A 24,378-nucleotide genomic window follows, 5' to 3' on the forward strand; every position below is an offset into this window, starting at 1 on the left:
TCCTGGGCCAGAAGGCTGAAGATATGCTCCATCTTCCTGATGTACTGGGGCTGTATAGGTAGGCAGTTGTCTCTACAACTTGTCTCAGTTCTGGAAGCTGTGTGTTGGCCATTCTCGGATTTCTGATGGGGGTTGAAAAACTATAGTCTCATAGCCAACCCAGGCTATTTACTTTGAGAGAATAGATTTGAGAGGATACTTTTCAGATGGCATACTATCTAAAGCCAGGACATGAGTCAGGTATAGAATGATAAGTCTTCTAATTTAGGATAGATGACAATGTTCTATCTTAATGACAAAGTTGATGGACTGGGTATTAGGTCTATCTTATACCTTATAAATTACAAAATGGTAATAGTTGTGCTCTATATTGAGAGAAAGGTTTTGTTTTTTATTAGAACAGAAAAGGGGAAGTGCTGTGGATGGGCCTGGTGTTGCTCTTGTGAACCAATCACTAATGAATAAAGAAGCCAGTCACTGGGCGAGTAGGTGGGACTTCTGGGTTGGAGAGAGAAAAAGAGGAAGCAAGAGGGAGTTAGGTTCCTCTTTGGAACCAGGGTGGCAGAGGGGTAAGATGGAACTACTAGAGTTTCCTGGTATCATGGCGGATCTGCAAGGAATGGGATTTTAATAAGGCTCACAAGATTAGGTTTTTAGTTGTTTAGTAGTTGAGATTGAGTTATCATTGTTTCTGAACTAAAATATATATTTATACATATATATGTACACACATGTATAAATATATAAATAACTATTCTCTCTCCACCCTCCACCCCATGTGTGTGTGTGTGTGTGTGTGTGTGTGTGTGTGTGTGTGTACAGGCCTGTGCATCCCATGGCATGTGTGTGGACTTCCACTTAGGGGTCTGGGGACTGAACTTAGATTGTCAGGCTTTTGTGACAAGAGCTTTTACCTACTGAGTATCTAACCTGCTTGCCCTTAATCCTTTTTTTAAAGCCTGTATTAGGGACTGGACCTAGGGCTTCTCCTATACTTGTCAAGCACACTGCCACAGAATTTAGCCTCCAACCCTGGTGCATTTTAACAAATATATGTCTTTGCCAGTTCTTTGAAAGAAGTAGATTGAATTACAAAATTTGCATACTTCCTCAATATCTCAATATGGAATAAAGGGTTAAGGAATGTATGAGAATCTTTAAATTTTAGCCAACCAGGAAAACAAACAGGAAAATGGGAAGTCTGATTTAAAAGGTGGAAGTAGATGATATAATTTTTACTGTTTGGGGGCTGGAAAGGCGTTTGGTTTACAGGTATGCAGCGTCCTTCTAGCTTCATCCCAGGATGCCTTTGTTTTTAGTGGTTTATGTTGAAGCATCTATGTATTTAATGAATTACTAAAATTGATGGAACTAAGCAGATTCTTGGATTTGAATATTATTTTTTTAAAAAAAACTTGAAAATTCCTACTGTATATTATACCAAAACCCTAATTTTTCAATAGTGAGGAACTGCCTCACCTATAATGACCATCGCCTTGATTGTAACGACTATTGTATTACACTCATTATGTCTTTAATCTCTGACTGTGGGTCAGTCCATTGCATCAGAGCATGCTCGCTAAGAGGTGTTGGACATTTACAGATTTTTATGGATTCTGAATCAAAATTTCCCATTGGCCAAGTAGAAATTGGATTTGAAACTGGAGCTTCTGATCCTATTTATTGATCAACCCCACAAGCTGGGAAGCCTTTTCCAGTTAAGCTCAGCCCTGCAGTGTTTGTGGTAAAAGCCCATCACAAAGTGGTGGTCTTTGGGAACACTGAGGATGTAGGCTGGGATTTTTTTCTAGCCTCACGCAGCCTTAAAAATCAATAAACGATGACAGGAAATATCAGATAATCCCCATCTCTTTTCATGGATGTGATAAGATTTTCAGAGCTGACACTGAAAACGTTAGTACAAATAATCTGCATTCATATTGTGAAGGATTCCTAACATTGGGTCCTTGGTGTTTAGCAATATGCTGACTTGGCATCTCCAGATGGCTGAGGAGGTCTTGTCTTACCTTTGGCTCCCTCAGGTAACAGTGCATGGCCTGTGTGACGTCAGCCGCGTGAACAGCATTGTGGTATGGGTTGTGACCATGGTAATCTTCCTGAACCATAACTAGGAGGGATAGAAAGCTTAGTTAGCTAAGATCAGAGTAAGAACGACATAGCAGAGAAGACTTATTGGAGGTGTTTCTTGCTTAAAAGTATCAGAGCTTCTAAAGTGCCTGAGAAATCCTTTCAAAAAGAAGGTTAGTTTGCAAGTCTTGCCCTGCTTGTTTGTAATGGGGAGGAAGGGGAAGAGAAAGGCCAGAAGGATTTGTGCAGCTCTTGGGGTCTCTCACCTCCTCCATAGATCACCCCTTTCTGGCATCCCACGAAGTCTCTCATTCACAGGAAAAATAAATATGGAGGGAAAAGGACAGCTTTATTTCACACCATCTTTCGGTTACCTAAGTCTGTTGCCATTTATTAGTAATGCGCCCTAGATGATGCTCTCCTTCAGAGTCCTTGTGTTTTAGATTCCTGCTGTCCAGTGACTGGATTACCACTTGAATAACAAACAGTCATCAAAGCAGATCGTAGCCTCCTAGCCCCCAGCAGGTAGCTATTACATGGCTGCACCGAGCCAAGCATAGCCCACTTGGTTCATGTCTCCCCTGTTCAGCGCATCATCTTTCATGCCCCTCCAGTGCAAAGCAAGGCTTAGAGTACCAAGTTCATGAAAGGCAATCCAGTCTTGGTTTGCAGCTTATAAAAGAAGCCAATACCTGCTTCAGCGTATAACCGAGTTAATGCTTGGGATGAAATATATTCAGTGTGTATAGAATGTTCAGACTTACAATGGCCATATTCTTTAAGCGTTGCTTCAAATCTGGCTCCAGATTCTGCTGTTAACTCAGAAGCCAAGGCTGTATTTCTTACATGTTCTGGGGGCACATGTATCCAAAGAATCTGTATCTCTTTAGACCAATCAAAATTATTTGGCCTTTTTCATGGCCATTATTTTGCTCAAGCAATTAGAATGCAATCAGCCTGAGGTTGTTTGTGTTTCTGGAAAGGAGCCAGGTTGTAGCTGCTTGGTTACACATGTCTCTGCTATGCTGCATGGACTTTTTTATTCAGTAGGCTTCTTTCATATCACATGTAAACTCCATCTCTGACACTTCTCTGTGATGTGCAAATTACTTTTAATTAATTAATTAATTAATTAATTAATTAATTAATTTTTGAGACAGGGTTTCTCTGTGTAGCCCCTAGCTGTCCTAGAACTCACTCTGTAGAGCAGGCTGGGTTCGAACTCAGAAATTCGCCTGCCTCTGCCTCCTAAGTGCTGGGATTAAAGGCGTGCGTCACTATCGCCCAGCAAATTACATAACCATAATCCTCAACTTCCTTATAACAATGCCCTGAGTACAAGTGCTGCTGCCTTTGGTCCATGTATTAATACATGACTTTGAATGGTCCATGTATTAATACATGCATCATGCTCTTGAGAGAGGATGCAGGAGATAAAGAACCTTGTAAACCTGGTGGCAGGGGCTGCCTTTCTGTGCCTTCTGATGGCACCGAATCAACTTTAGAATTCATGGTACTGTCAATGATGAGTGCTGCTTGAGCCAGAAATGTACTAAATGGCAGAGGCGAGCAATCAGGTGACTAGGAATTTACCTTGGAGAATTCATATGAGGAGATAAATAAGAAAGTTCATTGAACCAAAGAGGAACTGGGCTGCTTTTAGAGAAAGACCCATGCCTGGGGTGGTGGCGTGTGTGAAGATGGCTGGCTTCGACCTGCGTGTGACCTGAGTTCTGTCGCTTACTAGTCATTAGCCTTGGGAAGGTACTGAAATCTCTTGGTTGTTCTCTATGACTGTGGGACAAGTGGTGATAATAATGTCCAACTTGTGGGCTTCTTCAAACAATTAGAAGTGATTTACCTAAAGTAGTCCACCCACAGTGGTGGAATGTAAATTGTTGTTATAATTCATTTTAAGGATTTTCAGCAAATCCTGCTCTGATCATTATCTCATTGGGATTCTATTAGTATAGGAACATATCAGAATGTCTCGACACCTATGTACCCTTGGTGGTTATTTTTATAGATCCTTAATGTATTGCAAGCATAACACATTAAGCTAACAACTCATCAATGACTTAGAACAGATAAGTTATATTTAAAAACTAAGATTAAACCCTTTAAGATTAATTTGAGGTCTTTTTCTATCATGCTGTGGTTAACACTATTTATTTAAAATTATTTCTGGTTTTTTTTTTGAGATTATAATATATTTACATCATTTTCTACTTCCCTTTTCTCCCTCCAAACCCCCATATACTTTTCTTTACTCTCTTTCAAATTCACACACATGTACACAAACACAAACACACACACATACACACACCACACTACACACACATACATACATATTCCTAAACGCACAAATACAACGTGCTGAAAATGTTACTTGTGTGTATCTTTTCAGGGCTGACTATTTAGTATTAAATAACCACCAAGATACAGCCTGCTGTAAGTGTGACCTGTGTGTGTCTTTCAGGGCTGACTATTTAGCATTAAATAACCACCGAGAGGACTTCTCCCTGGGAAGACTGTCTCTCCCATTCCCAGCATTCCTTGGTGATCTGTTGCTCTCTGTGTAGGGCTGAGGCCTTGTGGGCTTTTCCCCCACGTCATGTCTGCTGAGTCCTTTATTCAGCTCGTGTTTCTTGATACTTACGGTTGTATAGGAACATGTAAGAAAAAAGACTTACCCAAAAACCTGTGTAAGGTCACCATATCGAGCTTGAAATGGTGGATGAGCCCATGGGAGTTGAAGAGGTGACACAACAGGGTTACCAGACTGTTCCCTGCAGAGGAACAGGCACTCACTTTACTTTTATTAACCAACCAACCAACCAGCAACAATAACAACAAAACACTAGCAAGATTGAAAATAAGATTTAAATTCTCCAAAATAAGGTTTCTCTGATAGAATAATTCCTCACTTTTCATTTGAAATTATATATATTACATTTTTTTTCTAGGTTTCTCATTATATTGTATAAATAAAATTAGCTCCCATCCTCTTATTCCAGAGGAAAAGAAATTAAATGCAAAAAACTCAAAAAAAGGCCAGGCAGTGGTGGCGCACGCCTTTAATCCCAGCACTTGGGAGGCAGAGGCAGGCGGATTCCTGAGTTCGAGGCCAGCCTGGTCTACAGAGTGAGTTCCAGGACAGCCAGGGCTACACAGAGAAACTCTGTCTCAAAAAACAAAACAAAACAAAACAAAAAAACTCAAAAAAAAAAAAAGAAATTAAATGAAGGAATTTGTTTATTGAGTATATATGTGTAATTTTAAAAACACACAGACCCTCAAAATATGCTTTAAGTCACTTTGAATTTACTTTTCACTGTAAAGTTCATTCTAGGACACTTATCCAAGAGAAGACTGACTGAGATACTTCACAATTCAGGCAAGAAGAGCTACAGAATTAAAGCTATAGTAACAATATTCAAGAGATATTATCTAAGAATAATTATTTTGAATTATAGTTCAGTTAATTTTTTTTGTTTTTATTTTTTGTTTTGCCTTGTTTTTGTTTTTGGTTTTTTTTTTTTTTTTGAGACAGGGTTTCTCTGCATAGCCCTGGCTGTCCTGGAACTCACTCTGTAGACCAGGCTGGCCTTCAACTCAGAAATCTGCCTGCCTCTGCCTCCCAAGTGCTGGGATTAAAGACAAGCACTACCACTGCCTGGCTAATTTATTCATTATTAAGATAAAGTCTCATTATATTGTAGTCCAGGCTAACCTCAAATTCATGTTTCAGTAGCCTCAGCTTCCTGGGTGTCACCATGCCTGGGTGACAGGTATTTTTAATACTTTAAAAAAGTATTACAGAGATTATTTAAGACTTTGCATTGGGTCAGGAGGCTGCCCAAGTGTGTTCAGTGGAATCTGAGTGTTGCTAAAGAACATTTGTTTCAAGTTCCCAGTTCAGTGGCTCTCCACAAATTTGATTGTCTTGGTGCTATTTCAGAACTCTTCAATAAGGATAACAGATAGCACTGTAAATAATCCTTGTCCATACACTTATAACTGAAGCTAGCCTAGTAGCTATTTATAAAAGAATGTTAGTGTGTCTTACCATGCACGTGCATGTGTGCATGTGTGTGTGTGTGTTTCTTTTCGGTTAGTTTTGAACTGTTGTGGTAGGTTAGTGGCAGGCTAGTGAACAGAGGTAGACAAAACCTTTGATGGCGTCATTTCCCATTTCTGTAACAGTCACGATTATACTTTTTTCAAATACCACTTAAGAAGTTCTTTTTTTCACTGTTAATTTCAGTCATCAGTACCCATTTCTAACTGATCCAAACAAGAACGATGAAACATTATGGACTCTACCCATAGTGTATATATTTCAGTTAGCTTTCCATAGAGTAAACATCCAAGTCATGATGTGACACTGCATATCTCTTACAGCACATTGCTTGTCAACTCAAATGGGGTTGAGAAAGCTATGGGCAACGACTTGATGCACACATAAGGCAGGTGATGGGCCAGACCAACATCAACATTAAGTGATGTCTTTTACTGCCTAACACTGTCTATACTTTTTAATAGGTGGAGGAAAATGTATTTGCTTATTTTGTTAGGTAAAGCTTTTATAAGACATAGACATGAAAGGAAGACTTGATGGGAATGTTTAATTTTCAGCTTCTGCCTAAGCTTTCACATTCTTTCCCTGGCGGGTGCTTCCTTCTGATGATGCCAAACTTATCTGAGCAATACCTGAAGTGGGCAGACTCAACTTAAGAGGCAGCCGTCTGCAAGAGGCAGGGCTAGTCAGATGGGCTTCTGTGTGCTCACTTTTCAGTGACTAACAATGAGCTGTCTACATTTGGACATGACCAGAGTATTCTGTGAGGAAAGAATGCAATCTGTGGTTTCCTGATTCTTTGGGGACCACAGTTCAGAAGAAAACCATCCTAACATGCTAAGGTCAGATTTGGTCCTCATTCCTTTTTTTTTTAAAAAAGATTTATTTATTTATTTTATGTGTATAAGTACACTGTAGCTGTACTTATACACATAAACACGGGCTGTGAGTCATCTTGTGGCTGCTGGGAATGGAACTCCGGTCCCACTCGCTCTGGTGCCCTCATTCTTTATCTGAATAATTTCCCCCTCTCTGGTCTGTCCTGATTGACTATAGATTTATGAAAGTGAGAAAGGGGGAAAAAGCAATTTGTCTAAAAATACAAATTGTTTCTCAAGAAATGAATCCATTTTATGGTGTGTATTTTAGTGAGAATTCTTTGGAGGTAACTTACCATTTGTCAAGCGATCAAACAAGAAAATGTCAAAGTCCCACATTCCAACTTTGGAGAGCATATGCTGAGAAAGGAAACAAAAGTTATGCCCAAGTGAAGTGCACTGAGACTCAAACATTCTAGACACGGGGATTTAAACAGTTAAAAACTTGGAAACTGTAGCATTCTACTCTATGTACAATAAATTTGGGATAAAACAGATTTAGCTCCATTCACTAATGTCAGCACAAGGGGCAGGCTCTAAGTTTAAACTACCTGGTCTATTATCAGCCATTTTTCTTCCTGGCTGTTGGATCTTGGTTACATCCTTAACTTCTCTGACTCATCTGAAAAAATGTGGCTGATACCATCTTCACCAGAGAGTTGTTGGTTGCAAGGGAGTGCTATGTGCCTCAAGTGCCTGCCACAGTGCCTATTCACAGGGAGCGCAGGTACGGGCATCTGTTAAACCAGGGGGTACTGTAGGGTGTCTGGGAAACCAGGGGGTACTGTAGGGCATCTGTTAAACCAGGGGTTACTGTAGGGTGTCTGTTAAACCAAGGGGCACTGTAGGGTGTCTGTTAAACCAAGGGGAACTGTAGGGTGTCTGTTAAACCAGGGGGTACTGTAGGGTGTCTGTTAAACCAGGGGGTACTGTAGGGTGTCTGTTAAACCAGGGGGTACTGTAGGGCGTCTGTTAAACCAGGGGGTACTGTAGGGTGTCTGGGAAACCAGGGGGTACTGTAGGGTGTCTGTTAAACCAGGGGGTACTGTAGGGCATCTGTTAAACCAAGGGGCACTGTAGGGTGTCTGTTAAACCAGGGGGTACTGTAGGGTGTCTGTTAAACCAGGGGGTACTGTAGGGTGTCTGTTAAACCAGGGGGTACTGTAGGGCGTCTGTTAAACCAGGGGGTACTGTAGGGCATCTGTTAAACCAGGGGTTACTGTAGGGTGTCTGTTAAACCAAGGGGCACTGTAGGGCGTCTGTTAAACCAGGGGGAACTGTAGGGCATCTGTTAAACCAGGGGGTACTGTAGGGCGTCTGTTAAACCAGGGGGAACTGTAGGGAGAAGCTTTGGGACATTTCTTTTTCTTCTCTTCCTTCCTTCTTTCCTTCCTTCCTTCTTTCCTTCCTTTCTCTCTTTCTTTCTTTCTCTCTTTTTAAGATTTATTTATTGTTATATGTAAGTACACTGTAGCTGTCTTCAGACACACCAGAAGAGGTCTTTGGATCTCATTATGGATGGTCTGAGCCACCATGTGGTTGCTGGGATTTGAACTCAGGACCTTTGGAAGAGCAGACAGTGCTCTTTCCTGCTGAGCCATCTCTCCAGTCCCCTTCTTTTTCTATTTGTATTTGTGATATTTGGGATGAAACCCAGGATCTCCATGCCAGGAAGAACTTTACCACTGAGCTACAGCCCTGGTTCTTGTAATAAAAACTTAAAAACAAAGTGAAAACCATTGCTGAGCAGTCATGGTGCTCAGTGTGGACTGCACGAAAAATTAACTGTATAGGAGACCGAGCAGTGAGTAACTGACCATACTGGATAATTTGAAGACCTAATGAGTATAATGAAGACTTTTTTTTTTATTAAAAAGTAAGCTATGCTTAGAATTAAATGTGACATAAAGGTTGAGGTGGTTGATTCTTTCTACACCGTAGTTCCTACAATTCCATTCATATCTCTTTGAAGACATTTGCAGTCGCTAATGCAAGGACTAACTCATGATCCTCTCTGCCTCTGAGTGGTTCTGTGTCCTGTGAAAAATCCAGTGTCTTATATGACTTGCACAGCTCTCACAATGTTTTCAAGAAACAAAGGGATGATTGTCTGTTTGGAGTGAATCTTTACCCAAATCCTACAATGTGAAAGGCAGAGAGAGAGTCAGGCCCTGTTTTCTGTCAAGAAGACTTCTGGTGGTCTATTATTTTTTCTATATTTCAACATCACCTTTAAAAATGTGGCTGCCTAGAGGAGAGAACTCACCATGAGTGCTCTGTCACTGACAGTGCAGTATTAGAAGAAGTTATTATTGATCTCCTTTCAACAAATCAGCCAACTATCTACCACCTAGTCAACTGCCCATCAACCATCACCTACTAACCAACCATCTATCAACCAAACACCAATCACACATGAAACACCAATCAACCAACTGACAACCAACTAACCACCAACCACCAACCAACCACCAACTTACAACCAATCAACCAACCACCAACTACCAGCCAATCACCACCAACCAACCACCAATTTACAACCAATCAACCAACCACCAACTACCAGCCAATCACCACCAACCAACCACCAACTTACAACCGATCAACCAACTACCAACTACCAACCAACCAACTAACCACCAACCACCAAACAACCACCAGCTACCAACCAATCAACCAACCACCAACTACCAACCAATCAACCAACCACCAACCACCAAACAACTACCAACTACCAACCAACTACCAACCAATCAACCAACCACTAATTAATCAACAACTACAAACTAATCAACCAACTACCAACTTACAACCAACCACCACCAACCAATCACCAACTGCCAACCAACTAACCAACCAACTACCAACCAACCACCAACTACAAACCAATCATTTAATTTCACTCTTGGGCTATTGTAAAGTCTAATTAACTTTTATCCTTTTATAGACAGGATATTGGAATTTGGTTCCTCTGGCACTATTTATTGTTCATTTTTAGCAGCATATATGTAGCAGTATATCATTATATACTACTTTTGACCTTTGTTTAAATGGTGGCAAGTTTAACCCTGAAATTTAAATTTCTTTGGCAACTTAGGCTGGAAGTAACTTGAAAATTGTTTTTAAATAATCATACATTGAGTTCTATCTCATTAGGTCAATGTAGAGTGAAAAATGATTTATTATTAGAAGCTTTTTGAATGGCTTAAAGACATCAATAGGCTAATATGTGCATCTAATGTAGAGGTAAGTGTTGATAATTACTGGAGATATTTTCAGTTGCCATTACACAAGACGATTTGGTGGATTTAAAGATTTACTTACACCCTAAGTAGTAGTCTTTCAGGCCAACACTTTACTTTGTTTAGCCTTTACTTTGTTTGTTTGTATAAATAGGTTCTACACATTTATAAAAGTGAAAATAGCTAATGTGTATTTGGCATGAGCATATTAAATATGGGAACATGCTTTACCTCAGGATCGGGTGTGTAGCTCAGTGACATACTTACTTAGTTTGCATAAATCCCAGATTTAATCCCCAGCACCCCCTACCCTATAACTACAAAGACCAAATGTTATATCTAGAAAATCTTTAATTACCTCTATGCAGTACATTGTTCTATAATCTTCATTTTGTGTTTGAGAAAATAAGTGTAGATGTGCTAAATAACAAACCCAAAGTCAATCCCCCCACCCCCCGAGAGGCAGAGTAGGGTTCAGACTCAGGTGCTGTCAGTGGGGGCAAAGGCTCTTGGCCACTTCCTGCTGCAGGCAGACTTAGACATAGCTGGCTTACCCTTGCTTGTCCAAGGTAGTCTTCATCCAGCAGGTGGAGCGGGGCCTGCGGTATAATCCCTCGGAGAAGCCTAGATGCATGGAAATATCTTTGGAAACTTAGCAGTCTTTTCACCTTTTTCTTGGTGCCAATTTCCCCTGAGTGTGTTGTATCTGTGGAAAGGAATCATGAGCAGAATTCATGCGTTTAAAAGAGGGATCATTTTCTCTATGTGGAGAATAATATAATAAAAGGAGAGACATTTAAAAGACACTTTAAGGGCTAAATCGAGTTGAATATGGTCTATTAACTTGATGTTTAAAGTTCTTCTAATAAATGAAACAAGCAAACAAAGAAGTGATCTTCCTGCCCTTTCTTTCCTCTGTCCCTCTGGCTCTCTCTTCTTTTGATAGGGTCTTCTATGTAGCCGAAGCTGACCTCAAAATCATGATCTTTCTGTTGAGGCTCTAGAGTCCTGGGATTACCACACATAGCTTAGTGTTTGCTATATATTTTGCATACAATTTTCTTATATAATTTTAGATGACATGAACTGTATGAATTAAAAACTTCACCTTTTGGCTCATCAATTTCTTATATTCTCTTCAGATGTTAGAAGGCTGGGAGAGAAATGTTTCCTGTTTTCTGAGGAATATCATTGACTAACTAGCAATGCTACAAAAAAGCAAAGAGGACGCATGCCTGTGGCTGTGTGCTCTTTTGCATTAGGAGTTGTAAGTACTTCAGCTGGGTGGCAGAGACCATTCATGCTCATGCTCATGTCTTGTGGACCCTTCAAAATTTGATGCTGACATCTGGTGACTGCACAGAAATGTGCCAGGTACCATATCTGGACATCTGTTAAGGTATGTCTTAACTTAAATGAAACTCTCCAGTCACTCTTGAGCCACACCAGCGGTGTCTTCAGCAAAGTTTAGATGTGGAGTTAATTTTGGAGTCTGGTAGGAAAATATATAGCTGATGTATAGAGTAATTCGTTTTCTTCCATGTCTTCTCCCATTTTCCCATTTCCCCTATGGCACTCAAAATTACCACTAATGAGAAAAAGAAAGGCGGGGAAATGAGGAACAGTGAATGACCATCTGTAACTCATTACTTGGCTGTATGGATCATGGAAAAGCATAACTCAGGGCCACAAGACCAGCTCTGCTCTGAAAACACTGTCTGATTAAAATTACCAGTATTTGAAGCCAATCCGTGGAAGGAGCAAACATGAAGATAAGAAGAGAGTAGCTGAGGTTGTATTTGGGCCACGTATTAAAAATGCTATCTGTCAACTTCATTCTGCAGACAATTTCTCCTTTCTATGAGTTTGTTACAGTAAAACATCAAGTGAAGGTACTCATTCATTTATTAAACATAAAAAATCAGAGCCAGGTGCTGGTGGCACATGCTTTTAATCCTAGCACTAGGGAGGCAGAGGCAGGTGGATCTTTGTAGACTACCTGGTCTACAAAGGGAGTTCTAGGAAAGCCAGGGCTGTTACACAGAGAAGTCCTGCCTTGAAAAACAAACCAACCAACTAACACAAACAAACAACAAACAAACAAAAAACAACAAAGAAACCCGAATACCTTTTATGGGATATTCACTGTCCTAGACATTCAGTGAGCAAAAACAAGATCTCTGCCCTCTTAGAAGGGACATGGCAGAGAGATTGACAATGTGTAACAAAGAAGAGAAATAATAAAAAGTGAAGATAGATGTAATGAGGGTAGTAGGCACACGTATGTCTGTGTGTGTGTGTGTGTGTGTGTGTGTGTGTGTGTGTGTGTGCAGAGAACAAGGGATCAGAAATTTCATCTCAGTACTGGCTTAATGAGAAGATAGAATTTGACCTAAATTAGAGGCATTGAGGGAATTAAGCTGAGTAAGCACCTTGGGATGTGCTTTCCAGGTATAGAAACTGGATCAACCAACCTTCAGGAATGGGAGCATGTCTAGGATTCTGGAATGAGCACTGAAAGGAAGGACTAGTCCCTGTGAAGAGGACAAAGAGTCTGGACTGAAGGATGAACTCTTGGAACAGAGGCTAGCCTGGAAAGAAGATGTCTCAGGAAATTGCTGAAATAGTCCAGTCAGGAGTGATGGCTGCTGAGACGCAGTGGTTGGCAGGGAAGTGTAATGACAATTCTGGCATTTTGGTTTCTTTAAAATACCCAGAACTATTAAAAGAATATGTTTTCACTTTAATCTCAGGTGTGGGATACAGGGCTGCTTCTGATTGTCCACAGCAGCTGACTAGGATTTGTCTTGGCAGGGGCAGATTCTGCCAGTGGCAGATGGTTTCTTGGATCCTGTGTCATTTGGAACCAAGGGGACTTTTCAGAGAGTTTCAAACCCTAGGGGCTCCAAGGGGTGGGGTGTGTTGTTGATTGGTTGGTTATTGCTCAGTTGCTGTTGGTCATGGTTTGTTAAGTAGTTGTGTGTAAAGGAGAAAGAAGACATTAGATATCCTGATGGTGAAGATCAAACTCACCCCAAGGAACTTGACATCCCTAATCAGCAGGAAGTGGTCTAACAATAATGTCAGCCCCTTTCCTTTCTGTCCTTCTTTTCTCTCCTATCTAGAGTTCAGAGGTCAGAGGGTAGGAAAAAGGTGGAGAAGGGTGAAAGAAAAAAGAACCCACAAGTTAGCAAAAGACAGGCTACAGGAGAGAGCACAGAAATGGTGGTAGACAGTGAAAGGTATTTTAGTTCTAGCCAAGTTTTTTGCCAGAATAGGTGGGAGAATGACCTGCTATCCCTTGAGATAGAGAAGGCTGCAGTGGAACAGCTTTTATGCAATGAGTTTGGATGTCAAGTCCAGAACTTGAGAGAGAAGACAGGGTTAGAGGTACCAGGTGGGACTCAGATGAGAGCAGCCAGAGTGAATGTAAACATACATGAGAAGTGACTAAGCTTCAAGTGTGGAGTGACTCTACTTGATCTTCAGAATGGTACAGAGAAGAACAGAATTATGGGAGGTAAGGAGGGAGCAGATGGAAAGCAGGATAATGTCATTTCCTGGAAGCCTTCTGAACAAACACAACAGTGTGAGCCACTAAGTATTGAATGCTGTTATTGGTGGCGTCAGGAACACTGACTCTGTATATTTAAAAAGCACACACTTTATTGTATGCATGCACAATAACTCCTTTTAGTGGTGGATACATCTCACACCTGGGGAAAAGACCAGTTATTGGATCAGGACAGAAAATGTCTATGTGAACTGTGACACACTGCACCAGAAAGTGAGAATTTTGAATACAATGGGGTCGTCTAAAAGATGGTGAGATGGCTCAGTGGTGCTTACTGCCCTGTATGACAACCTGAGCTGGATCTCTAGGACTCACACAACGGAAGGAGAGAACCAACTCCACAAGATGTCTTCTGACCAATGAATGCATGCTTGCATGCACACACAATATATGATAGGAGGTTTTAAGAGATCCCTTTAAGAAAAGGGAAAAATTTGAGCTTCAAAACAAATGATGGAAGAATAAATTTCAAACTTCCAAATGAAATAAGAAAAAAAAAATCAATGAATTTCCAGTGTAGTGGGCAAGTACTTAAGACAAGAGAAAACTTTTTGCAGAGAGTGCCAACCAGTAAATGCAGTAGAAATAACGGGATGGGAAAATTGCCATTTTGCAGCTATCAAGGTAATAACTGAATTGGGCCAGAATCCTTAATGGATATTACGATGATTAAGGAAAATTTAAAATGCATCAGGCAATTGCATAATACCATAGTATCTTTCTGCTTTTTAATTGGAGAGAGAAAATGGGCAGTTGTGTGTGTGTGTGTGTGTGTGTGTGTGTGTGTGTGTGTGTGACTATGAAAAAGATGCCTTCTTTATTAAGTATTCAACCCTCCTGTTCAGGGGAGAAACTGGCCCTTCCTTATACGGCACACTAAAGTACAAACAGGAGGGATGTAATGCTCCTGCTTAAAATGGGAAAGTGACTTCTTCAACAGAGAGGAAGTATCAGAGAAGTCCAGGGTGGGGGAAGGGGAGGAGAAGGTGGGCAGTGTCAGGTGTAGGGGGAGACAGGAGAGAGGCCCAGAGATCCAGGAGAATGAATGGAAATATGCAGCTGCTGGGTGTGGGGGAATCTCTAGGAAGTCTCAGAGACCTGAGATGGGGGAGGCTCTGAGGAGTCGATGTGGGTGACCTTAGCCGAGATGCCTAACACTGGGGACATGAGACCTGAAGAGGCCACCTCCTGTAGCCAGGAAGGATCTCCAGTGAAAGGACAGGGGCACCAACCACCCACAAAACTTTTCCACCCCAAATTTGTCCTGTTTAAAAGAAATGCAGGGACAAAGATGGTGCAGAGATAGAAGGAATGGGCCACCAATAACCAGCCCAACTTGAGACCTGGTCCATGGTCAAGCTCCATTCCCCAGTGTTAATTAATGATACTCTATGCTTGTAGACAGAAGCCCATGCTTGGCCATGGGTTAGACCCACAGATGCTTAGCCATGGATTAGACCCACAGATGCTTGTCTATCTAAAAATTACAGACCTGAGGGGCTTTAAAACATGTTTCTGAAAAACTATGACTATCAATTTTTTTTACAGGCTTCTTTTTCGCAATACAAAATAGAAAATAAAAACCACTAGCAAGATGGAGGGAGGGAGGTATTTATGTTCTAGTGATGAGAAAGTTCTTTTCATAAGCTTTTGATGCTTTTTCAAAATAGAAGCTTCTCTGAACCTTCAACCTCCCTCATCACACAGCTTCTCACTCTACTGTGAAAAAGGCTTAATAATTCTGATGGTTTTAGGAGAAATTCAAAGGGGACATAAGTTACACAAGATGATAATGTCCTGGAGATTGTTGTATAACAATCAGAATGAATGTAATCAGCCCATTCAAAAATGGTTAGTAGTGTGAATTTTATGTTATATACACATTACCTTAATTAAGATAAATTCACCGGGCAGTGGTGGCGCACGCCTTTAATCCCAGCACTTGGGAGGCAGAGGCAGGCGGATTTCTGAGTTCGAGGCCAGCCTGGTCTACAGAGTGAGTTCCAGGACAGCCAGGGCTACACAGAGAAACCCTGTCTCGAAAAACAAACAAACAAACAAACAAACAAACAAAAAAAGAAAGAAAGAAAGAAAGAAAGAGAGAAAAAGAAAAACTCAAAAATTTCAAAGAAAGAAATTTCAGATGATTACAGGATGGTACAACATGAACCAAAGATGATTATGTTTTAATTATAAAATTTAATTTAATTTGTTTTAAAATTTAAAAAGATAAAGTTTAAAGGTTGGAAATGTGATAGAGTGCATGTAGAGCACACACAAGATGCCAGGTTTGACCTCCAGATTGACACATACATGCACACACACATGTACATACATGAACACACATACACCCAAGTACTTATGCATACGCACATGCATACACATGTACATATACACACCCCTCTAAGAGGAGAGAAAGCAGAAAGAAAGGTATCTGAGACTATGTCAAGATGGACAACCCCTTAGAGAGTTTTACTGCGCAAGTATGAGGAATATGATTATGTTTCCATTGAGAATCAAGTCAATTCTTCCAATAAATAAAGGAAATCAATTTTCCCTCCATGTTGTATAAACCAAACCTAAAAGGAGACAGTTACACAACAACCTTTTCATATTCATTTTCATATTCATATTCATATCCTGCTCTAAAGCACTATAGGGACATTTCTTTGTCACCTCCAATATGTATTTATTTATATATTGGAATCAGAAATAGATGAGACAGCCCTGAGTGGTGGACATATGCCATCTGACATCACAGATGGATTCATTTTAGTACATAGACTGACAGGCAGATCATAGTTAAGACAATGACTGCTAAATTGGGCTGCATGTGGTAAACATAGATGATAGGAAATATTGACTATTATTTATTAAAATCACCAGTTTTTTTGACACAGGGCTTCTTTGTGTAACCATTTTGTTCTGGAACTTACTTTTTAGACCAGGCTGGCCTCAGACTCAGAGATTTCCATGCCTCTGCCTCACAGGTGCTGGGATTAAAGGCATGCACCACTGTAATGAAAAATTACCAGACTAGTGGTCTGATGAATTAATGTTCTGATGGCCAAATGTTAGATTTATCTTTACTCTTCAACTGGAGAAGAAAAGAGCAAGACTTTCCCCCTAACCATCTGTATCTTTTCCCTGTAGACAGAATGTTGGTCCACTTTGGTTTTTATTTAATAAAAAAAATCTTAAAGTTAATTTTAACTTTTACATTAGATTTATTTACACATGTGCGTGCACGCGCGCGCGCGCGCACACACACACACACACACACACACACCCACACACACACACCCACACATACACACAACCACTAAAGGCTCATGAGTAAATAAAAACCATTCTGTCCCTTCATGTCTTTTACAGAGAATTTAGTATTTCTACTCAGTGCTCCAGGCTGGCTTGGAACTCATGCTGAGAATGCAGGTGTGATCAGCACCTTCTGCTTTAATTTTTGTGGAGGGCACACAAGATTCTGAGTGGAAGAAAATAATCCTCAAAGTAGCTCTCTACAGAGGAAGAACATCAATAATCACAGAAAAGAAATTGATTTATATCTACCTCAATTACTTATCAGTTTAGGACCATCCATTCTGTGTTATGTGAGACAATGAAGAGCTAAGCCATTAAAAACTAAGAGCATATTTGGGAGAAAAAAATTCATTTAGAAAACTGCTTGACAAGAAACCACCATTTCACACTATAAGCTGCTTTTGGAAGTACTGAAATGTGCTATTCAATTATTGAATAGGTTCTGGCATCATTGTTTCCAAAAGGGCTCTGAGTGGACAGCTAGCCCTTCTTTTGATAATTAGGAGTGAGGTTATGTGCATCATGGACAGAAATTTAAATGTAGTTAAGTCTTACATAGCTCTAACTAAACTCAGCTCAGAAAAATCTAGAGGATCCTAAGAGTGTTCCTAGTAACAGAAGACTAGGCCAGTTCAAGAGGAGCTGTTGAACGGCGTGCAGTCATCCCTATGCATCTCTGTTTGGGTTTTATTGTGCAGTGGTCCTCATCTTAATTGGAATAGTAATCCTAAAATATTCCAGATTATTCCATTGCCTAATCTATGTAAACATTGCCCCTAAGTGTGGAATGTATCTTCTCTTCACTTGTTCCTTTATGAATACTACCAGGATGAATGTATTAACACATTTTTGCATGACTTTAGTGCTAATTTTAGGGTGATGGAATTTGTATTGGCTCTGCCAGTATGGTAATTTGACAATTTCACAAGTTGGGATTGGCTTAATTGCAAACATTTTAGAATTTCTTCTTCATTTCTGAGCACCTCTCTGTAGTAGTTCTGGGTAGGGACTGGTCAGTGTGGTAGTGAAAGCACTTAAGCGTTTATAGCCACAAGTGTGTAAGCGCATCCACACTATGGGTGTCTGCTATATGCCTGGCCGTCTGAATAAGTTCTCCATCAACTGCTCCTAGCTGATGGCTAGTTAACAGCTGGTGCAGAGTGGCCCAGTTGATACTGAGGACAAAGAAAACGGTTGTTGAATGAGCAGAGATGGACAGAGGCAGACACGAGCATGCAACGACTCACATCCAGAATCACCACTTTGAGCACTTAACAAACTGAATCTCCTGAACAATGTGCTCAAATTCCCTTTTCTAATTACTGCAGTAGTCATTAAATTCCTTGCTGAATCAGTGACCATGCACACTCTTCCTTATCCTTCTTTTATAGGATTTTTACTCTGTTGTGTGCCATGTACAGTTATGGATGTCGATGACTGATTAGATACAGGGCTAGCAATCACTTGATAAAACTTTGTACTTTATGTTATCTAGTACAAAATCTCACATATGTGGAGGTAGTCAAAAATGTGTTAGCATTTTTCTCTCCTTGCCATTTCTTTATGTTGGGATCCTTTGAGCTTCTCCTTTCTAGACCATTATAAATAGATAATAGGTGAATGTAAACTAATTTCATTCCACTGTGTGTGTTTTAGAATATCAAAGCATATCCTATTAATATTCACAAAACTACAATTAGTAAAAATAACATTAACAGTTGGTTAAACTTAGAAACATTAAATTAGTTTAGAAAATATCACTGATGCCTTCTTAAATAATAAGCCAGTTTATTATATTTATTTTACATTCGCATACACACACACACACACACACACACACACACACACATGCTCACAGCATACACAAAGTTAAATGACAGTATGCAGACTCTCTCTTACCTTACGGGTTTCAGGGATTGAACTCAGGTTGTCAGCATTAGTAGCAAGTGCCTTTACCCACTGTAGCAAGTGCCTTTACCCACTGAGCCACCCACCCTTCCAATAAGCCAATTAAAAAATAAGATAATAAAAAATTGTGTTTAGTTTTGAAATAATTTTCCCAATGATCTTCAAAACATAGAAGAAGGCAGCCCTGTGTTTCCTGCCCCTGCTCTTTGCCTTAGCTGACCCCCCGTTCTGTGCTCACTTGAGCTCATGTGGTGCAAAGTTCACTTTCATTCATAAGCCTGTTTGTCTTATTTAGTTTTAGGTCTCGAGACTGGATTCTTGCTGTTTTTTTTTTTTTTAACTTTTTACAATGCTCTGCAAGTTGTAGGTATGAATACAAAACGATGAGCCCTAATCACTTCTTTCCTCCATCTAATGTCCTCTAAGTTCAAGAATGCCAAACTTTGAGGATACCAGGATCAAACTCCAGTTTTCAAAATGCAACTTTAACGTAGATTAGATGGGTCGATTTCTTTGACGGTTGCTATCCTGAAGCCTTCACAAGGAACAGGTTTCCAGGGAAGCTTTCTCTCTTACTCCATGTGCTGCAGCTGCAGACCCAACATCTCTGCAAAGCTGGTGGGGGGGATGCGGGGGGGAGGGAGGGGAGGTAGGTATACAGGACTGCTGGTGGGGGCAGGCAGAGGTATACAGGACTGCTGGCGGGGGCAGGCAGAGGTATACAGGACTGCTGGCGGGGGCAGGCAGGGATATACAGGACTGCAGTTTTCTTGAAAGCAGACACAGCGTTTACAGATAGAAATTATATAGGTTAACATGCAGTTGCCCTGCAGAAATAATGTTTTAAATAGGCTATATTAAAAAATAAAAAGGGAAAAAAATCTAAAGAGCTTGTGTACAGAAAACAACACTGATGGATTGCCTGTGCATTTCCCTTGGATGAGGTAGTGTCTCAGAAGGAGGCCCCTCCTCATTGCACTGTAAATGCATTGGTCAATTTTCATGTGCTTTAAGTAAATCTCATGGATGTAATGGTTGCTACACAGAAGTCTCGCCTTCCAAAGTTTAGCATCTCTAGGCATTAGTTTTCAGCCATTCATAAGAAGAAGCTGCCAAATAAACCTTTAAAAATAAAATAGGACACATTTGTCTCCCCGGTCTCTTGGAAGTCACAAATGGCTATATTTTTGTATTTTTTTTCTGTGTATTTTTTGAGAGTCAGAAAATGGTGCATAGAGACACATGACAAACATATATAGAAGATGAAATGTGGAACCTTTTCTCACATGATTGGACATACTCTTAGGGCTAAGTTGTTACCAGTGGTTTTTGAGATCTTGAGCAATTTTATGGAGATAAAATACAAACTAAATTCATTTGCATGGAGAGCATTTGAAGGGCTCAGATTTTCACAAAAAAGGAAGGAGACTCGTTGTGACTATTAAAGAACAAAGAGGTAAAGATACATAAAACAAAATGTCATCATTGTCATCGTCATCACCATCATTAGTAGCAGTAGCAGCCACAGTGAAGAGACACATATACATACACACAGGGGAGAGGAGAGTAAAAGACTGCGGAACCAAAGAAAGACACTGTCACTTTAAAATTTGAAGTTAAGGAAGAGTCAAGTTTAAATAATCTAAGATGCTATTTTTGAGCTCCCCCAACTCAGGTCTTGAATAGAATGTATTCAAGCCCTGTGACATTATCTCTTCTGTGTACAAAATCTACTCACGACATCTTGATGGCTGTCACTAAGAGAAGAGCTTTGTTTTACAGCTACAGAGTGGGAGATAGAGGAGGAGGAGGAGGAGGAGGAGGAGAAAGAGGAAGAAGAAGAGGAGGAGGAGGAAGAGGCAGAGCAGAGTCTTCCACAGACAGGGTAAAATGTTCCTCTGGATCTAACTTTTTAACATTTAGTTCCTGTTCAGTTTCTAATTTTCTTTTACGTTCTTGACAGTGATGGCTGAGTTGTGTCATAGGGTTGCTCTTCGCTTGACAGCATCCACACCTGCTGTGCCTGTGGGAGTAGCACTGGAGGGTGAGATGCTCCATCTCCCTTAGCCCCACAAGACAGTACTGTTTTTGGCTATGATTTTGGCCTACCATAAAAATCCATCATAACCCATGTAGTATGAATCTACAACTTCTGGGACTGGGAACAGCTGGAAAATTATTGGTTCCTTTTGTGAGGAGGGAAATTGTCAGAAGTAAGCTCTTAAGACTACTTTGGACAATAGGGAGTTTTTTTTTTTTTTTTTCATAATCTCAGTTTGAATGAAATTTAAATGAATTTGTAGGAAGCAGATCAAATTTCCTCCATCCCAAGGAAGAAATCCACAGCAGGCACAGTGTGGTTTTCCAGAACCCTGTGCTTCTGAGTTCGAAATGTTTAGCAAATCCAGAGAGTTTTGAGGGCAATGGTTTGTGGTAAGTAAATTGAAGTGACTAAACTTTCAGTGGACTCTGCATCTCCTGAGGCTAAACGCTGAAGTATTAACCCCCTCATTCTTGTGTATTTTAAATAAGTATGATATCTTATCTGGGGATGTGCATCTGAACTGTAAGTTTCACTACGAAAATGCCAAACATGTGATAGAATGCTTCTCTGCCTTCACTTTGTCTGTAACCTTATCCCCTCATCCCAGAATATTCAACCAAGAGCCTGTCTCTAGTCATTCTCTCCACTCCATCTCACCTACCACTGACAGATTTATTTCTTTAGCACAGCTCCTAATAGGTCAGCCCTCTTCACGAAATCCTTTGATGGCTCCCTCAAGTCTACTTTATTCGGTCATTATTACTTACTTTGACCCTTATGGCTGTCCATATTCCTGTAGACAAGCAGGTCTCCTGCTCTTAGTTCAGTTGGTGTTGGTCACCATATTTTTCTGTTTTAACACCGTCTCCATAGCCATATACCCTTGACCAGGCTGCTTCAAGTCTTGCCTCCCGGCCCTCTGGTCAGATGCATTCAATTGTCTCTGTGGGACCTCATATTTCCCAGTTAGTACTGTAGTAACTCAGCAAGAAAAGTTCAACCCTTTTGAGAGACCCTGTAGACAAGACTATGTCTTGCTTATTGTGGAGCCTGGTTTTAAAAGTCTTTATTCCATGTACACACATAACATATATACACATACACCCTAACAACAAAAAAATTATAAAAATAAAATTTTAAAAAGCCTCATAGCAATGGTTCAGTGAGTAAGAATACTTCCTGCTAAGTCTGACAACCTGAGTTCAATCCCTAGAACCCACAGGAGGAAAACAACTGACTGTCACAAGTTGTCCTCTGACCAGTATCCATGTGTTCTATCATGAACCTTCACACACACACACACACACACACACACACACACACACACACACACACTGAAGAAACTAGAAAGCATATTTAAAAGAAGGAATGAAGGCATGGGGTGATAATTGCGATGTAAGTTTTTCCTCACTAGCATAGGCATGCATTTGCTGGCTACAATGTAGGTGTGAGATTGAATTAACAGTCCAAAGTGGGTAAAACTCCCCTAGGTGACACACCAGTGACAGAGGTGACTCCTTGGTCAGAGGAGCTTGGGCCTTTGCTTCTTTTCTGAGCCTGGTGGATTTTCTGGCATGACTATAAGTTAACTTCTTTGACTGACTATAGATTAGCACTGCAATATCTTTATCCATGAATCATCCTGGATAGAAACTTTACCTCTAACACCTGGCAGAAAAGAACATCTTCATTTCTCTTTGGAAAGGAAGGGCACTTGTAAGTTAGTTCTTTTTCCTTTGTAGGTTTCAAAGGTTCTTCAATTCCATTTCATTTGAGTGGATCTTCTGAGTTAGATGTGCATGTAGTTGAGTTTAGTTAATTGTATCTAAATACCTATGCTTATACCAACAGAGAACTCCAGGTAGCTACTTGGGCCTTGAGATTGGCCCTTGATGACCCATGGTTCCATATAGGTAACAGTAACACTGTTGTGACCACAACTATTGCTCTTTATGCAATACATGGGTAAGGAACAATGCCCCATCATGACATTAGCAGTGGGCAAAGTGGTGTATTGTCACATTGAACTGGAGCAGAGAGAAGACTCACTTTTCTGTACCTGCTTCTGAGTCCACCTGCGAGAGAAACAAATCCAACACCAAAGACACAGCAGGCACACGTGATCTAGAGCAGCACGTTGGCTTCCTGTTGCCTAAGTCCAAGCATACCGGAAGAGTAAGAACTGGCGATGATGAAAGCCCGAGACACAGAACGCTCAGAAGGTGGGTCATCACATGTCCATCAGCGCAGACGGCGAGGCTGGCATTAAGAGCTGTGTTTACAGATGGGTTTGGGGGGGGGGATTCATCATTTACTCCAGATCTCACAGCAGATAAGCAGCAGAGCAGGGATTCAAACCTGAGTCTGCCTGATCCTGAGGTTGAGGCTGTGTTCATTATATCCTGTACTTTACAGGAAGTAGGCAAAGAGTTGGGTATATGTGTAAATGTAGCACAGGATCCTGTTTTTTTTTTTTTTTATTTTATTTTATTTATTTTTTTTTATTTTTTTATTTTTTGTATGTGTGTGTGTGTGTTTTCTGGGACACAGTGATAGATCAGAACTTAAAAGATTTCAAATCTATTTCTTTTAAAAATATGTGGAAATGTATTGAAAAGTACAAGCGAAACGTGGAATGGTAGCTATTGAGGGTGGGTGGAGTGGTGGATACAGTGGAAATGGGAAATTACTGTGCTGTGGGTTAGAGTTCTGATCTGCAAAATGAAAAAGTTCTGTAGACCTACAGTACAACATTGAACTTAGAGTGAAAATTCTATTCTGTACACTTCAAAAAAAATTAAGAGGTTAAATCCCTACTATACAAAAGCATTGTAAAACATAAACAATAAAGAAAACGTCAGACCCGGGTGAGATCCGCCATTTTCTCTCGGGTGAGTTTCTGAGACCAGAGCAGCCAGCCGGGAGGCACAGGCCCCATGACTCCCAGGGGAGCCGCAGGGTAGCAGGGACAGGATCCTCTCAGCTTCCGAGTGAGAGAGGAGGATCAGCGTCCTTCTCTGCCCCTTCCCTGCAAGTGGAGGGCCTACCTCCAGGGAAAGCCTTAAGCCAGAGACTCGGGCGAGAGCTGCCATTTCCTCTCTGGTGAGTTTCTAAGACCGGAGAGGCCAGCTTGGAGGAACAGGCCCCACGAGTCGCAGGGGACTTGCAGGGCTGCAGGGACAGGATAAGCTCTAGCCAGAGACACTAAGAACATCTAACACCAAAAAGCAAAAGATGGCGAA

General features: G+C 40.6%; 1 protein-coding gene across 5 annotated transcripts in view; it reads right to left on the reverse strand.

The window, feature by feature from the left end:
* Positions 1-24,378, reverse strand: part of Pde7b (phosphodiesterase 7B) — a 353,839-nt gene that overhangs the window by 43,893 nt on the left and 285,568 nt on the right. For all 5 annotated transcript variants that reach the window (XM_031380550.1, XM_031380552.1, XM_031380549.1 and 2 more), the window contains 4 exons: positions 10,844-10,995; positions 7,344-7,407; positions 4,782-4,877; positions 2,028-2,128 (listed from right to left, as the gene is read on the reverse strand). In XM_031380550.1, the coding sequence (XP_031236410.1) occupies positions 2,028-2,128; positions 4,782-4,877; positions 7,344-7,407; positions 10,844-10,995 (413 nt within the window). The remainder of the gene's footprint in view (positions 1-2,027; positions 2,129-4,781; positions 4,878-7,343; positions 7,408-10,843; positions 10,996-24,378) is intronic.

Source organism: Mastomys coucha, unplaced genomic scaffold (genome assembly GCF_008632895.1).
Source record: "Mastomys coucha isolate ucsf_1 unplaced genomic scaffold, UCSF_Mcou_1 pScaffold2, whole genome shotgun sequence".
NCBI lineage: Eukaryota > Metazoa > Chordata > Mammalia > Rodentia > Muridae > Mastomys > Mastomys coucha.